The sequence below is a fragment of the Dicentrarchus labrax genome, unplaced genomic scaffold (genome assembly GCF_905237075.1).
Source record: "Dicentrarchus labrax unplaced genomic scaffold, dlabrax2021, whole genome shotgun sequence".
Lineage (NCBI taxonomy): Eukaryota > Metazoa > Chordata > Actinopteri > Moronidae > Dicentrarchus > Dicentrarchus labrax.
Window position 1 is genome coordinate 10,477,623 of NW_026136720.1, and position 16,359 is coordinate 10,493,981.

Consider the following 16,359-nt stretch of genomic DNA (forward strand, 5'->3'; position numbering starts at 1 on the left):
CCACTCCGACACAATCCTACATCTGAACAAAAGGAGCACAGAGAGCAGGTTTTTATCAGTTTGCCGACATCTTACAGCCAGTAATGGGGCTATGCATACATCTGAGGTCATTAGAGAAAAAACAAATTAGGTCCCCACATAATGAATACAAACCCTCATTGTTGTCAGGGAGTTCAGGCGGTATTAAATCAGCATATCCACAAACACTGCCAGGAGAATGGAACGAGGCCATCTCTCTTAGTTTGCAGTCTATACAAAATCCTATAGTTTAGACATGTTGGAATCAAATGAAGAGAACAATCAAGGGACAGAGACAATCACATTTTGAGTCCTGCACAGAATAATTCACAGTGACCAGAAAGTGTCACAGAGAGACGCCAGCCACTCTGGTGTAAAGTGTATCAATGTTAGGAGCAAGATGTCCAAGATTTAACGTTACGCTGCATAACTGCAAACTCTACATCTGTATGTCTCCCCTATACGGTAGTGCTTGTACACAAAAATGCAGCATATCCAAGATTGCCTTTTAATCGCGTTTCCTTCTCAGGGAGCCATTTCTTCCCTTGATCCCTCTAAACAGGCTTTCATGCAAAAATATCTCCCCCACTGTGCTTGCTCTAAACCAGACATGACGTCCTTACTGCCCACTGTATCAGCGTGTGTTTTGGAATGATGAGTCTCAACAACTGCCTAAGCACCACAATAGGTTTCTCATGCTGTCTCACCGAACACTGTGCCACGATGTGCTGATGGTTTCATTCATTCACACCATTCTTCTTCCAAATTGTTCTACCATGGACTTAATATGAAATTTGTAGTTTTATTATGATTAGAAAGTTAATTTAGCTCCTTTTTAATCTCAGGGATGTCCATTTAAAACAAACTACGTCCTCTCTGGTCTGGGAGATAACAGAACTCACATAAACTTCCAGGTACGATAACAAGCAAGGTCCCTTTTTAATTTACACTGAACTGCAAATACTTTCCACTGGACCATCAATTCAAGGCCTTGGTTAAGCAAACATAGCAGCTGACAGCGACATAACACATTAAACTGGACAAAAGCCAAAATATTTAGCATACTTTATCTCAAGGGCAGGGAGATAAATCGATGCATGGTCAAATGTAATAAATGTAAGATTACTTCATGTTGTTCAGACAGTTCAAATGTTTCTGAACTGTTACTGTTGAATAAAAATAATTGTCCTCTTAGATGAAATTTTTAGAGGAAAACCAAAGCCAGCACTAGTTAACGGTATTTTTACTGCCAACTGTCAACCTGTCCAGCTGAGTCTCAAGTAGTGATGTGTTCAGAGCTGACAGACTGAAACCGTGGTGACGTGGGTTCAGGCAGCCGAGAACACACTATGACCACAAGGAACAGATCAGATCACCATGGTTACCAGTGTAATAAGGTCAGTGCGTGACGCTGGATGTTACCATCTTAGCTACTACTGGAAGGTTTCCACTTGCAGTCAGTTGTAAATCTAGTTTCTTGGACTGCTGTTCAGCAGAGCACATAATAGCACACTGATTCCTTAATTGGCTACTTTAATCTAGTACATTCTTAATGAACTCTTTAAGTCACACAGTGGGCAATCAAAAATTTTACTGAAGCATGTCATGGCACATTTACAGAGAGCCCTTTAGTAAAAAACTGTTTCCCTGCAGACACATTTTCTAATGACAAAACAGAATCTATGGTGGCTAAAAATAGCCCCATTCAGCAGTCCAGCTTTAGAAGACAAGAGAGCAAATCTTGAGAATTACAGAGCAGAAAATTAACTTTCGGTGTTTAAAAAAAAACTAACAATCACAACAACTGATGAACTGATTTAAAAAACACTTTATTTCCATACCAAGATAGTACAGGGACAAATTTATTGGTTTAATTCTTTGCTGAAAACATGACAACTCAAACATACACATTGAACTGAGTCAGCACTGATTTTAGCATGTCAAAGAAATATCTGTAATAGCTCAGGTGTAATAAAACTTACACTACTGGATCTTCCTTGGCAAATGACACTTTGCTTGAAACATCATGAAAATACATAAGCCAATAATAACCCTGCAACAATAACTCCCCAAAGAATCCATAAACATCTTCTCATGAAGGACTGAAGACTTTTAATGGCATGAAAAGGTGCAGTGGTTTTTCCAGTAGTTCACAAGGACAAGTTTAATAAAAGGTTGTTGAGTGTTCTAATTAAATCTGACTGTACAAGTCTTCCCCAGATTCTGTTCATGTGTATTTTCTCACAAAGGCATCCTCTGCAAAAAGCATGAACTTGAAGCCAGTATATACAAGATTTTGAGACATTTTCTGCCTAGACCACAATTCACTCATGCCAGAACCCATAAGCTGCTACATAAGCTAAGCTAAGGTTACAAGTTAAAGAGCATTGTACTCCACACACTTTGATGGGACAGTTGTGAAGTGTTTTTGACAGATCGTCATTAGCCTCTTCAGTCCCTGTAGAAAGAAACACAAACGAGGAAATTAAGTTAGCAAGTAATGTATAAAAATTGGACAAATCCCACCTGGTGAATTTGTTTCTGAAACTGCATAGCAACATATTTAGCCATTTAGACATATTAACATTTTCTGTATATGCCGTGATTACAGTTTCAGGAGATATAGCGATGTACAAATTTACATATACAATCATCTGTTGACTAGTATCTACTGCGCATGACCAGCCAATAATCCTGACCTCCTCTAGAAACATCAGCACTCAGTTTAATGCACCGTTATAAGATACGACAAATGTAATTCATGTAGATGTAGTGACTGTACACTGAAAAGAATAATTCTGCAAAATTTCGAATACCAGTCATTCAGTGTTGTTACTGTATGTGGCTACAGTATATGAATTGTCAATGTGTGTCTTTCTGATTTTAGAAACAGTTCCACATAGCGCACATAAATGTTACATAAATAAATAAAAAAAACCTGTGCACCTCTACTAAGCCTCCTTGAAGTACTCAAAAAAACTATGGGAATAAAAATGAATCTTGAGAATGAAATTTGTCATGCACAGTTCACTATAGTCTGAATATGGTATTTTAATAAATATTATAAATGAATATATTAATATATATAAATCAATGGTAATAAATAATAATATTAATAGAAAAATGCTTTGTCACTGAGCATGGGCTGTAATGTTTTGTAACTCCAATACATTTAACTGTGAAATTTGGCCACATGATGTCCAACTTGACTTTAATCTAGAGGATACACCAAAGATGATAATGATAAATTCCTACTCTACCAGCGTAAAGATCTTGAAATTATTATTAGCTTGTATTTGATCTTGAGGGTCACTGTCACAGAAACTAATCCCAACCTAATAGAGATTTATACTGCCTGTAGGGAACAGTCTGATAGTCTCACCTGGATGTATTTTCTCTGTGTCTCATCGTTGAGAACGTGGGCCACGTGCTTGGAGAAGATCTTCTCTCGCCCAGTACGAGCGTGGATACCCACCATTGTCACACCGATAGGCCAGGGAGCATTACCAATGGCCATCTGCAAATAAGCATCATTTGCCTGGAAAAGAGGTTGAATAAAGTTAATACATTTGTAAATAATGCTAACACGGTAAAACCACCAAAAAACACTGCTTTAAAGATAATATACCTTGACATATTCTCTCTCCAACATGAATTTAATGATGTCTGTGATGGACTCTTTGATGTCAGCTGGTAAACTCTGAAAGTGATAATAGAGAGATTACAACTATTACAAATGAAACTGATATCAAACCATATATATGTATATATATACATATATATATATACACACACACACACACACACACACACACACCATTGTTTGCATCTTATTTTACCATCTCCACAAACGTTACCTTCTTCCTGAGCTTCCTGAAGAGAGGTTTGAGGTAAGACTCAGTCTGCGAGTGGGTTGCACTGGCCAGCTTCCCCTGCACACTTCGCTTCACATGGTCCTCACGACTGTTTAGATCTTTGGCCCAAACACCAAGAAGAAACTAGAATATCAACAGGAAAAAATATGGCTGTTAACAAAGAATTGAAATAGTAACAGACACTAGATAAATCATGATTATTTGTTTTGACTACTACCATCCACCAAAATGACCTATAATATCTCTTCATCTATTTAACATCAATGCATATTAATACTGTAAATTAATTTTAAAAAAACAACATGAATAGCAGCCACAGTAGAGGTATAAACATTTTTTATCCAACAGCTCCCTCTAGATCAAAAGCAAAGCATTATTTTTTTGCCTTACCCTCAAAAACTTGTCGATAACATCCTGGTCTCCATCATCATCTCCCGTGCCCAGGGTTTTACCAAGAGCCTAAAGAAGAGTTTCAGTATCAGGTTATAAGCAAAATCATAACTACATCACTACATACCACCAAAAGAAAAAATCTTGACTTTCTTAACTCTACATTGTACCTCCAGTTCTTCTATAGTGGTGTTTTCTTCATGCACTTTCAGGTCGTGCTGTGTGTCCACTTCTCCTGGCTCTGTTCCTCCAACAATCTCATTCAGATACTGCGCGTCAATCTTGTCCATGGCAGCTTTCAGGTCATTCCTCAAGCCCTAGACCACAGAGGTAACATTAAACAATGTCAATCAGCACACTGTGCTTAAAAATTAGAACAATAACTAGGGCTGTAACGATAAACTTAAAATTCGATATAAGATTTTGGGTTCACAATATGATTTTCTCACAATTGTTTTTACGAAATGAGATTGAAGACAAATTATAACTGACAAAGGTTCATTAATTTCTCAGAAAATAATCAAAATATATTTCCTCTTATATTTTATTTATCAAATTAAAGAATCCTTCATTTCTGAGGAATGGTATAAGCTTCGCAAAACTAAGCATGTTTCCTTTTATAAGTGAAACTGAAAATATACTCCCATCTACGGAAAACTGTCTCATATATCTTTTATCTTCTGACTTGAACCAGAAAGCTGCCACACCGCTGATGTTAAACAGCAGTGTCCTCAAGTCTTCACGTGCGGCCGCCATGTCTTTACGTCAGGGTTCGAACTACAGGGGAGCCAGGTGGTGCTCGGCTCGGCTCTTTAAAACATTGACAATCTCAGCCCCGCCAGAATTTTGCTGGCTTTTTTGGGGATTGTTGCGGCCCTAAAATGTCTGATTTCACCACAGCTTTTCTAGAAAATTGTGATGCATGCTGTGAGGTTTTTAGGCAATGAAATTGCAGGAGAAAGTGAAATAATTATATTAAAAATTGAAGGAAACTTGTTCCAGTGAGAATGAAATCAACTGTAAATGTGAGAAATTTGCGTTGTACAAGATGCAGCTTCAACACTCGGAACGAGGAGAACTCAGGCTACTGTTGATGTATTATTTGTACACGAGGGTGATTCATCATTGATTCACTTTAAAAAAAGATACTGCTGCTCATGCCATCACCATTGAAGTATGGCAGTACAATATCATTCAAAAAATATCAGAAAATATATTCCCCTGCAACAGTAGAAAAAGTGAGCTCCCGGAAAGCCATGGTATAGTTCGCACACTGCTTTGGCTTGCTAAAGCTACGAACAAGCATAGTCAAAAGTAGATAGAGTGCCCTCTGCTGTTTAATTATAGTATTATGATTAATTTTGAATCTTACCAAATCCAATTTGAATCTTCACATATTTGTCTAGGTTGCGGTGTGATATTTTTTCCTAGATAGGATGGACCTGAATGAGCATATCTTTACTGAATGGTATGTCCCACACCAAGATACACTCAGTCCTACCTTGTTCACTTCGGGGGTCAGAATCTCAATCTTCCTCAGTCTCTGGAAGGCATCGTAGTCAGACTCTCCAAACAGTCGGATTGGTTCCCCTCGTTCTCTAAGCCGCCGAATTACCTACACAAACACAGTGATGCAAAAGACACGTTTAACTTGTAGTAAAGAAAGAAAACATACTGTGAGGGAAGTGTTAATATGTTATCTAGACTCACTTCCTGTCGCGAAAGTGTCATTGGCAGCTTCTCTTCTGTTAGTTCCAGTTCTAACACTGGATTAGCTGAGGTGGATGGCTCATCTTCTTCCTTTTTATCAATCTTCAGGGAAATGTGGGGGAAGAAATGTATTGATGTTATTGGAGGGATGTAAAGGTAATATGAAAGTCCAGAATGTAAAGAGCATCTGCAATGACTTCATGAGATGAGACCTCGGGATTAAAGAAGACATGTGTCACTATCATAAACTGGACTGCACACATTCACATCCCTATCTTACCTGCAGCTCTTCAATAAAGACAAATAAAGATAACTATCCAAATAAAGCAAGCATACTGAATATTACATTAATCTCATAACTTTCATTTAGTGGAATTTGAATGGTGGTTCCATCACCTAAAGCCTAATCACAGGCAAAACATTGTCTTTGCAACAAAAGGAATCAGATCATGCTTTTATTGGCACATGCATCTCGGTACTCTTAGATTGTGAGTTAAGGAGCACAATCTAAAAGAACAAACAGAAACTGATTACAAAAAAGCCTTCCAAACAAACAATGGCTCTTGCTCAAATAAACAAAGTATACTGCATGTGTGCAAAGAGCATAGCTCAATAGGTTTTAAATTTTAAGCCTTGCACAAAGTAGAACATAAATGCAGTTTTCTATGGAGCAACTGTTTCAAGGCAATGCAAACTACTGACACAAAACCAAGGAAAACTTATAGTTGGTCTAAATACAAAAAGCTGCTAAAATGAGAAGTGCAGCTTGATAACAGAATAATTTTTTATTTCAGTTCAGTATCCCATGCTGAAATCCACACCATGTCTGTGTCCCACTCTGGCTTTGTGGATTCCTTTCCTTGTTCCCTTTCTTTCTGACAAATAAATTGTTGCTGAGTTTGTAAATAGTTTGTAAACACATAACTGGTCCAGCATTTAGTCCAGTTCTCATAGTGGTTGCTGTACATATACATTATTGTTAAAAGCATAAATATCAACAGTAGTGGAGTACTGGAAGCACAAGGTGGTTCAGTAAATTCCTATAATGCAGGTGATGACAAATAATTTGTAAATTGTAAATGTATGTAATTGGCTAGACACTGACAGCATTTTTTTTTAAAGTATGAAATCAAAGAAAAATCCATATCTTTCCAAATTACGTGGGATAGCACAATAAGTAGAGGAGAGCTGGTGGAAATGGCCAATCTAATATCAAATTAGTATAAGTTCACTGAATTGACTGATGTTGAATGTATCTCATTATCTTGCACCAAAAACACCCAGCCCTCATCGAGTTAACAACCCACACTGGAAAGCAAATATATCTCCACCATGTCGTTTATGCTTTTAGCCTCACTGGCTTCAGAGAGTGAAATTTCAGAAAGGGTGCCAAGGAAGTTGAAGCCTTTGGGACACAGTGTGTTTTGTCCTTTTATCATGCATCCTGTCAGCTACTTTCACTGTGCAATCCCATACCTGGCTCTCAGAAGTCTCTTTCTGAACCTACAGATGCAGGCAGCAGAGGCAGGTTGGGGAAAAACAGCACAGTAAACACAGATACAAACACTAATGTACAGCTGAGCATCAAAGCCTACCTTCATTTTCTTTCCTGGCAAAAAGCTAAATTACAATATTAATGTATTAAACTAAACATGAGATAAAACTGAACTGAAGAAAGGCAGTGATTTAGATGTGTTTGTGTGAGAGAGGGAGAGCAAGAGAGAGTGATCTTGACATCAACCTTATATCCACATCTTCTGAAGTAATCTTCTTGTTCCTTGCGCGCAAGATCAGACCTTTTGAAGTATTTTTTGGTGTCCTGGATCGAAAAATAAATGACATGTTTTACATAATAAATCTAATAGAGCACAATAAAAAGAGTGGCATGACATGGTAACGCTAAATCAACAAAGACACCATAGTTAATATTCCTTATCTTTTACTATGACATTGTAGTGAGTAAATCTTTAATACGTATAGTGAGAAAAAGTATTCAATAGAACTACCTTTCCTCTGACCTTAAGTAACAACATACTGCGCTGCACGTAAGCATCTAGTCAGTCATTTCAATTCTTTTCAACAAAACAGTATCACAAAATTCAGTTTTAAAGTTCAAGTTTTACTGAATATGAGCATGAATTGATCAGGTGTCATAAACTAATAGTGAAACCATTAAAGAAAGACTACAAAGTATATGTTACAGGTATCAATCAAAGGAAGGACATGAGTAAAAGAGAGCTGAATGTTGACATATCTACACTGAATAATGAAACACACACTACCACATGAGGCTGTCGCTGATAGGCATCACCTATCCATCAGCTTATTCCAATCATTACACTAGACATTTTAGTAGTAGTTTACTGACAGGTTGTTCTTCTGTGTGTGGCATATATAGTTTTGGGGATGAATACAAGTGTTTTGGAGGACGAGCACAGCTGATTTAACATTAGCATTAAAGAAAAAGATATAATAATAACACTTATCACAGTCAATTTTTGCACTACTAGTACTGTACAGTGTCACATACATATATCTATATAATTTCCTACGTGCACATTACAAGTATTAGACCTGTAAAGTATATTCATAGCCCTGTCTATAGCCTTTTTTCTCTCACTTATTTGTACTGCTGTATATATATTTTGTCCTGTGCAATTATTTATTTTTACACCATGCCAAAACCTCCTGCTGTTACCTGTGCAATATTCCGTATCTGTATATAATGTACATACAACTCCTATTCTCTTATTCTATTTTCATTTCAATCTTGTATTTTTTAATGTGTATTTTCTTATCTGTTGTGTTGTATGTGGAGCTGCTGTAGCGAGTGCAATTCCCCACTGTGGGATTAATAAAGTTCATCTTTAATTAATAAAGTTTGTCTTGAGTTTAAACAGGATATTATTAAGTGAATATCAGAATTTCAGTCTACATGATGCTAATCTAACCTCGACGCTACGTTACGTATTTTATTGTAATTTACCTATTTTTGTTCACTTTAACATAGGCCTGTTATATATAACCATGTTACTATCAGTCTTGTTATGTCTTGGACACTATCGATACTGTAATTCGAGTTCAATAACGGTATCAACAAATCGATGATTGTGGAAAGACGCTGCAGACTGAAGGGCTAAGTTACCAAGCTAACAAAAACAAGCAACATCATCGTCTACTCACGTCCACAAGCTGCTTTTCTTCGAGAACTTTCCTTTTCCTTGCGATCTCAGCTTTCAGTATATCCATTTCAGTAAAGAAATTGTGATCGTTATTCGTTTATTTCAACAAATAACTACACATACGTAGCACTAGTGGGACAACGCTACCAGCGAGACTCATACACCGGAAGTTAACCTAAGGTTACATATCCGACCACAGACCTCCAGTATAAGAGTCCTCCGTATTGCGAAATTATCGTTGTGTTGGTTGTTTTTCAAAATAAAAATGGGAAAAAAATAATTTGGTTTAACTGACCATTTGTCTTACTTTCTTTTTAGTTTTTAGAGATTAGCATAGATAACAACATCAAAGCTTAAAATGTTAATCAGAATCTGAATCAGAAATACTTTATTGATCCCGAGGGGAAAATGTGTTTGTTAAGTACTCTCCTCTGGGCATAATAAAACAACAAAAATATTGCTTTATGTGTTGGTCTGTGTATATATGTGTATTAGGCTAGGTAGTTATTGGAATGGAATTATATTTTAGGCATCAGTAAATAAAAAGATTGCACAAAGCAGGTTTCAAATTAAACATAAAGGGGTGATGGCAACCATAGGCTTCTCAAAGAAATTCATAAACTCTGACTGCTATAATGTATGGCTATGTGGAGAAAGTTAAAATGCTTGTCCAAAGTCAAATAGCATATTTCTGTGTTGATCTACAATCTCTCTCAGCTCTAGCCTTCAGTGTATGGCCATTTATTCCAAAATGAGACAAAGGGATTTTTCAAGTGATAATTTGAATTTAGTTCTAAATAATAATGATAAAAATGTGTTTAGGAGGCTCAATGCTTTTCTCTGTTAGTGTCACTTTTCAACATTTGGACAAAAAATAAAATCATTTTAAACAGACTAGTTTTATAGAAATCAATATGGCTCAATTGACATATTTAGCTAGTTTTGCCAAATCACTGTTTTAATAGCCGACCTACACACTATACACTTATTTAAAAGTTTGTTCTGTCTGATCGGACCGTTTCATGTTGCTGTATTTTGCTGCATTTTCTAAAATAAAAATGACTAAATGAGATTATAATCAGACAGCTGATGCTTCTTTTAATGCAATAATTAGCTCTGTGCAATCAGGTTTTAAGTGTGACAGGTGACCTCTCACAATGGCACAAAATACCCTGACTGAGGGTCAGTCTATTCTACCAAGAACGGGGATTTAAAATGAAAGAAACGATGGAAAAAGTGTCACCAACTGAATTGACCTGCACTTGTCATAAGCGACTCAATACTACCTCCTATTTTCTGCCAGTGACTCAGAATTTATACAGTTGCCTGAAGCGAGGTCATGACAGGAGGGAGAGAAAATTCATCCTTTGATGCACTACACCAGCCTCAGATAGATATGGATGTCTACGGAGGTATACATACAATCTGAGTCCTGCCTGCCTAAATAATATTTTATTCTAATAAATGTAACATTAAAACTGAACAACCCACTCACCAATGAGTTTCAGTCATCTGCTTCTTGCTCTAGTCAGACATTAGAGATAGTCATTTAAGTTTTTTTTTCTAATCTAGAAAATGAGTCCCTCGGATATTATTGAAATCATTAAAAGCAGTCTTCATATGATTATTATCCATGAGAATCCATGAAAAAAGTTTATGTTTGCAGTCTGGTCTCAAATCCCAGTCCATTGTCTGGACGCTAGTGGCAAATGTCTGACTCGACCTTTTAGATGAGAACATACCATCAGGTGGCGCAAAGGGATATGTGACGAATTTTTAATATTAAAGTCATTAATTTATTTACATGGCGGGAGGGAAGAACCAGCATCATGCTGGGAACGGGGATGCCATACAATAGCATTTATAGCATTTATCAAGTCAATTTAAGCTCTACACGGTGAAAATCTGCCGATGACAGGAATCTGTAGCGCAGTCTGAGGAGAAATTTAACTGATTAATAAGGCGGACGGACAGTGATTCCGCTGAGTGTATCCTAGTCACTGATTTCGTCTTTCTGAGGAGCGATTTTCGACTGCACGACTTACTGTAGACTATATCCCCCCTGAAGATGGAGTTTGGGGAAAGGAAGAGGAGAAGGAAGTCACAGAGCTTTAAACTGGTCACGGATGAAGGTAGGCTGCTGAATGAATGCAAGACCTTACAAGACGCGCGTCTGTGTCTGGGTGTTTGTCTGGCGCTGTGTGCCAGCAGAGACGACTCTGTAAACAAAAGCGATGGCCACGACAATGCCCATAGTCTGTGCCTTGGTTCAACCAACAGCTATTTCTATTGATTCGAGTCTTGCATGTAAAAATCTTCCGGGACATCAGTTTTCAAGATTGATTCAAGAATGAATTAAGTAGATGAATAGTCCAAATTATAAAAAACATGGTGAGCATTCTGAACATACAACATGCTGCTTAAATTGTTCACTTTTTGCTGAAGCTATACGCTCTAGGCCACCTCTCTTGACTACACTACTTCATACTACCTACAGGTGGTGGTTTCTGCATGGGATGGGAGGGGGGCTGGAGGGGGGTCTGCTTAGATTGACATCACAATCCTTATCAGCGTGCATAATCATCATGTTACACGCATACGATTGCAACTATCTATCACACAGGCTGTTGTTGGGGAATTAAGATTTAATTTCAGCTACCGTAACTATTTCATAACGAAACCTTGCTGTTCTTGCAGATTCTGACCCTTCATATATGATAAATTCCAGCTGTAAAGATGCCAACGGAGAGCCTAAGGATGCTGCTGTGCCTGATGGTACGTGCTAGTGTAAGGATACATTTCTATGATATATTATGGCAGATCTCACTAATTATACTGACACCCTTTTCTCCCGCTGTAGTTTGGGTGGGGGATGAGGGCATGGAGATCAAGAGGCAAATCACAGGAATGATGAGGCTTCTGAGTGAGAAGACCGGCAGGGTATATCAGCGTGTGGGAACAGAGCAGGACAGCTTAACAAAGGAGCCCCAGGGTAGGCATCTGACCTGGGTACATCAGCCTGCACCTTTATCTCTTGTATCAGAGGACCACCACAGCAACAGCTGGAACTCTGCAGGGGACCCAGGACCTTCACCTTCATCCATATCCACCCCCATCCCCAACGGTCCAGGCTGTGGCCAGTACAGCACCCGCTCCAAAGCCATGAGGATCCTCAACAATACCAAGGATCTGATCAAAGTGAATGATGATGACGGTAGGGTACCAAAGTGGAGAAATGCAACAGACACAACTTTAATTTCCTAAAGAAGAATGATGATGATAGAATGAGAGAAGACAAGCATTTTGTTGTCAAGGGGGAAACACTATACAGAGGTATTTGTGTGTAAGAAAGACACTAGGCATTGGCAAGTTTATCCATACAAGACAGTCAAACACTCATGCACATGTATACCCACTTGGTTGTCAGACACATGGCAATAAAGGACATTGCACCCATGTGAGTATGCCGGTTTGAGTAGATAATCACTAACCAACGCACCTTTCCAGCAGATGTAGTCCCTCCTGATGTGCCAGAACCCCCCTGCTGTATGTGTAACTGTAAGGGCACCTTGCAGGCTATTTTGCAGGAAATGCGCGCCATGAGGAGGCTGATGCAGACTCAAAAAGGTCAGTGGATGAACACAAACACAGTCGCAGTATGAGAAAGTGAGAAAGAGAGAGAGAGAGAAAATATAATGTGTTACTGTCTTTTTCTAGCATCCTTAGAAAGACAGGAACAGGCAGCATCACCATGCCAACCTCGTCTTGGTCCAGGCCCCGCTCCTCGCTGTAGGCCCCGCAAGAGGAGGCCAATCTATAAAGTGGCACCACTCACTGTGTCTAGTAATAGAAGAGCTGCTCTTGCCCCTCTGGAGGCATCACCACTTATAGCTGCACCTGCCGAATCTGAAAAGAGAGAAGAATGTGAGAAAGAGCAAGACTCGTCTACACCAAACACTCACCCCGTCTCCTCTGGGGTTTCTGTGCTGCCACCTCAGAGCAATCCAGTAACTGCCAACAACACACACAATCCACTCCTGAACCAACTAAGAAAACCCCACTTGCTAGAGGTAATGTACGAACACTGGTGTGTGTTTTCTGTGCTTAATTTATAGCTCTGGCTACAAGCTGTAGCTTCTCTGTATATTTATTGATGAATTAATTCCGAATAGGTTTTAAATATGTGTATTTACTGTCTTTATTGAAAATAAACTCTATAACGTCCCTCGGAAAAATCATAGAACTTGCAAGTGCAAGTTGAAATAACCCAACTAAATAATTCTGCCTTAATTTTCTTCCAGATTTTTTTGATGAATATACAGAACAAAGAAAAATGTTTTGATTGCTGTTATACAAAATGTTCTAGCTTTAGGCACCTCTACTTTACCATGTTTGATGTGCATATATTAAAAGCTGTTGCCAAGTGACGTGCTTTGTTGCTCAGCATGACCCCGAACTCTTGGGATCTCAAATAATGATTTAGAGAAAGTATGAGATATTAAGTTTTGCACAACCATCCTCATGCTTTTTTTTATAATGTCTACAACATCATGAGATAAGGCTCAACTCATAACGATAACTTATGTTCACAAGTTTCTGTTCTCTTTTTCCTTTTTCCTTCTAAAAACTAAAATCCCGTAAAACTTAACAGTCACACTGTGTTTTTGACTCTTTTTCAGTCTGATGTGCGTCTTGCAGAGGATTATGACGTGTTTATCTCAAAGGCTCAGCTAGACTCCATTCTGGTCAACTATACACGCTCTGGCAGCCTGCTGTTCAGGAAACTGGTGCGCATATATATGTTTTTCAAGAGCTGGTTCACATGTTTAACATGTAATAATTTACCTTAATAGTAAGCTACATTCACTAAGGGCTCAGCTTTAACACGAAGCTGCTATATGTTTAGGTGTGTGCCTTCTTTGACGATGCTACCCTGGCTAACTCCTTACCAAATGGAAAAAGGAAGAGGGGCCTGAATGATAACCGTAAGGGCTTGGACCAAAACATCGTGGGTGCCATTAAAGGTACAGGAGGGAAAGTTTTAACCGGTCTCTTTCTGCCAGGGTAGAACAATAATGACACACAGGCAAACATTAATATATGTTTGAACTGTGTCCAGTGTTTACAGAGAAATACTGCACTGAACACAGAATAGAGAAGTTGCCCGGGCCACGAGATTGGGTTCAGATCCTTCAAGATCAGATCAAACTTGCCAGGAGGAGGCTGAAAAGAGGTACTGATATAGACCAAGTTATTACCCCATTTCCCTTATCTTATTGAAGTTGTTTATACTACTATACTACTACTGTATACTTATGTTTGATCTAATATCCTCCTGTTTTTATTATGCAAATGGTTTGTATCAATGGTCAAAGGACATTAATTTATTATGCAGTAGTAAGTTTACTATTATAAGTCAATTACAAAGTTTAGACCTTCTGATATAAACCTTCTTCCTTTGGCTCCTCAGATGCTGCAGAAGCAGAAGAAGTCTTAAATGGACCTTCCACAAGTACGATCCTCATATAAATCTTCACACATTTTGGCAGCTAACAACACACACACACACACACACACACACATTATCATTTATTCAGATGTATAGTTTTATCTTTATGTGTCTGTACCTTTCCCTTTATATCAGTACATCTTTCCATCAGCCCCCCTCTGAGCCAACAGTGTCTTTACCTCTCACCACTTCACTGTCACAACACACACACACAAACTGGTGTTGCTGGCTCGCTCATTGGCTCATATGTCTTTGTCATGCTGTCGCTGTGACATTTGACATTCACACGCAGCTTCCCAAAATGTCAGCTAATTATCTTCACACCATGCGCCATACCCCCTTTCACCTCTCTGTTTCATTCTCACTGTCTCAAAAGCATTTCTCTTTCTGCTGTGTCAGTTTTTGGTGTTCAAGGTAGGCCATGAGACCCATAAAAATCCACCAAATGTGTGAATGCAGTTGTGTTTTTGGCTTTTTTATTAATGATATTTTAAATTTTAACATTTCTTTTGTCTTTTTTTTTTTTTTTTAGGTTGTGACTATAACAAACCTGCAAGTGTGAAGGGGACAGGGGCTAATATGACTGGCTGATTCAAGGGCTGCCACAATGGCCTTACTACATATTTGTTGACTGTCTTCATTCCTCTAACTTGATGCATTTTGCCACTTTAGTTATGGGTGTAAAGGGAAAAAAACAATAGGACCAAATGAAGGAGAAGCTTAGTCACTCTCTCTCTCTCTCTCTCTCTCTCTCTCTCTCTCTCTCACACACACACACACACACACACACACAGACACAGACACACATACACTCCACCTTTTGTGGTGCTTAAGACTTTTCACTGGACACATACTGGGATCTGGGATTTTGTGCCAATAGATATTACTATACACTTTAAAAAAAATGTCATTTCCATGTTTAGGGGCGACTTACTGTTTACATGACAGGCTACAATTTTACTTGCCTAGTTCTCATATATCATTACTAGGAGACGTTTAAAATGAGACAAAGTAATGTAATGGTATAACATTCATATATTTTTCACAAATTACTTTTCAAGAGAAGTTGTCCATCGTGGATTGTGCCTTTTAAGTGACCAATACTTCAGTGGGTGTAATGTGCAGCGCAGCATCCACCTCAATTAAAAAAACATTACATCCAAAAGTAAATGTATTTTTGGCCAATTTTGCTTATTAAGAAATAGGTTGTTAGTCTACATCTGGCTGAAAATATTATAAATTTACAGTATTCTATGAATAGTTGTTTCCTTTAATTATTAGAATCTCTGGGCTATGCATATCAGTGCTATTGTTGTTAATATTGTGATGGAATTACAGGCATTTTCCTTTAATTTTGGCTAACTGTGCATATGGAATTAATAGTTGTCTTCACCATTAAATGAGGTTTCTTGACTATTTTTGTTTTTGTGTTGTTCTTTATATACTAGTTTTTTTTTTTTGTTTTTTTTTAAATGAAGGAGAAACTAAAAGAGATGAGCTTCTTATCCCCTGATTTCTTCCTGGCATAAATAGTATTAAACATACTATTGCTCCAATGTAACAAAATATTTACTGCAACATTAAACATAATTCTATCAAAAGTTCACAAATGTAACTTTATAAAGCCCAGCCTTTGTAAAGCACCGCACCTACACTTGCAGCCAGGCCATGTTAT

General features: G+C 38.0%; 2 protein-coding genes across 4 annotated transcripts; one reads left to right on the forward strand and one right to left on the reverse strand.

The window, feature by feature from the left end:
- Positions 1-1,828: 1,828 nt before the first annotated feature.
- prpf18 (PRP18 pre-mRNA processing factor 18 homolog (yeast)) lies at positions 1,829-9,359 on the reverse strand. Of its 2 annotated transcripts, XM_051382359.1 has the most exons (11): positions 9,177-9,359; positions 7,735-7,812; positions 7,470-7,496; positions 5,994-6,095; positions 5,785-5,898; positions 4,454-4,600; positions 4,284-4,352; positions 3,876-4,016; positions 3,647-3,718; positions 3,401-3,556; positions 1,829-2,476 (listed from the first exon to the last, which is right to left on the reverse strand). In XM_051382359.1, exons 1-11 carry the CDS (start codon positions 9,240-9,242, stop codon positions 2,396-2,398), a joined length of 1,053 nt encoding a protein of 350 aa, XP_051238319.1. In that variant the 5' UTR covers positions 9,243-9,359; the 3' UTR covers positions 1,829-2,395. The 2 variants fall into 2 exon arrangements, with proteins under 2 accessions (XP_051238319.1, XP_051238320.1); XM_051382360.1 differs by lacking the exon at positions 7,470-7,496.
- Positions 9,360-10,545: 1,186 nt separating this feature from the next.
- bend7 (BEN domain containing 7) lies at positions 10,546-16,085 on the forward strand. Of its 2 annotated transcripts, none has more exons than XM_051381879.1 (10): positions 10,546-11,307; positions 11,873-11,950; positions 12,036-12,389; positions 12,683-12,802; positions 12,893-13,245; positions 13,855-13,962; positions 14,082-14,199; positions 14,295-14,408; positions 14,646-14,687; positions 15,217-16,085. In XM_051381879.1, exons 1-10 carry the CDS (start codon positions 11,244-11,246, stop codon positions 15,273-15,275), a joined length of 1,410 nt encoding a protein of 469 aa, XP_051237839.1. In that variant the 5' UTR covers positions 10,546-11,243; the 3' UTR covers positions 15,276-16,085. The 2 variants fall into 2 exon arrangements, with proteins under 2 accessions (XP_051237839.1, XP_051237840.1); XM_051381880.1 differs by having other exon boundaries at positions 10,548-11,307; positions 12,686-12,802.
- The last annotated feature ends 274 nt before the right edge of the window (positions 16,086-16,359 follow it).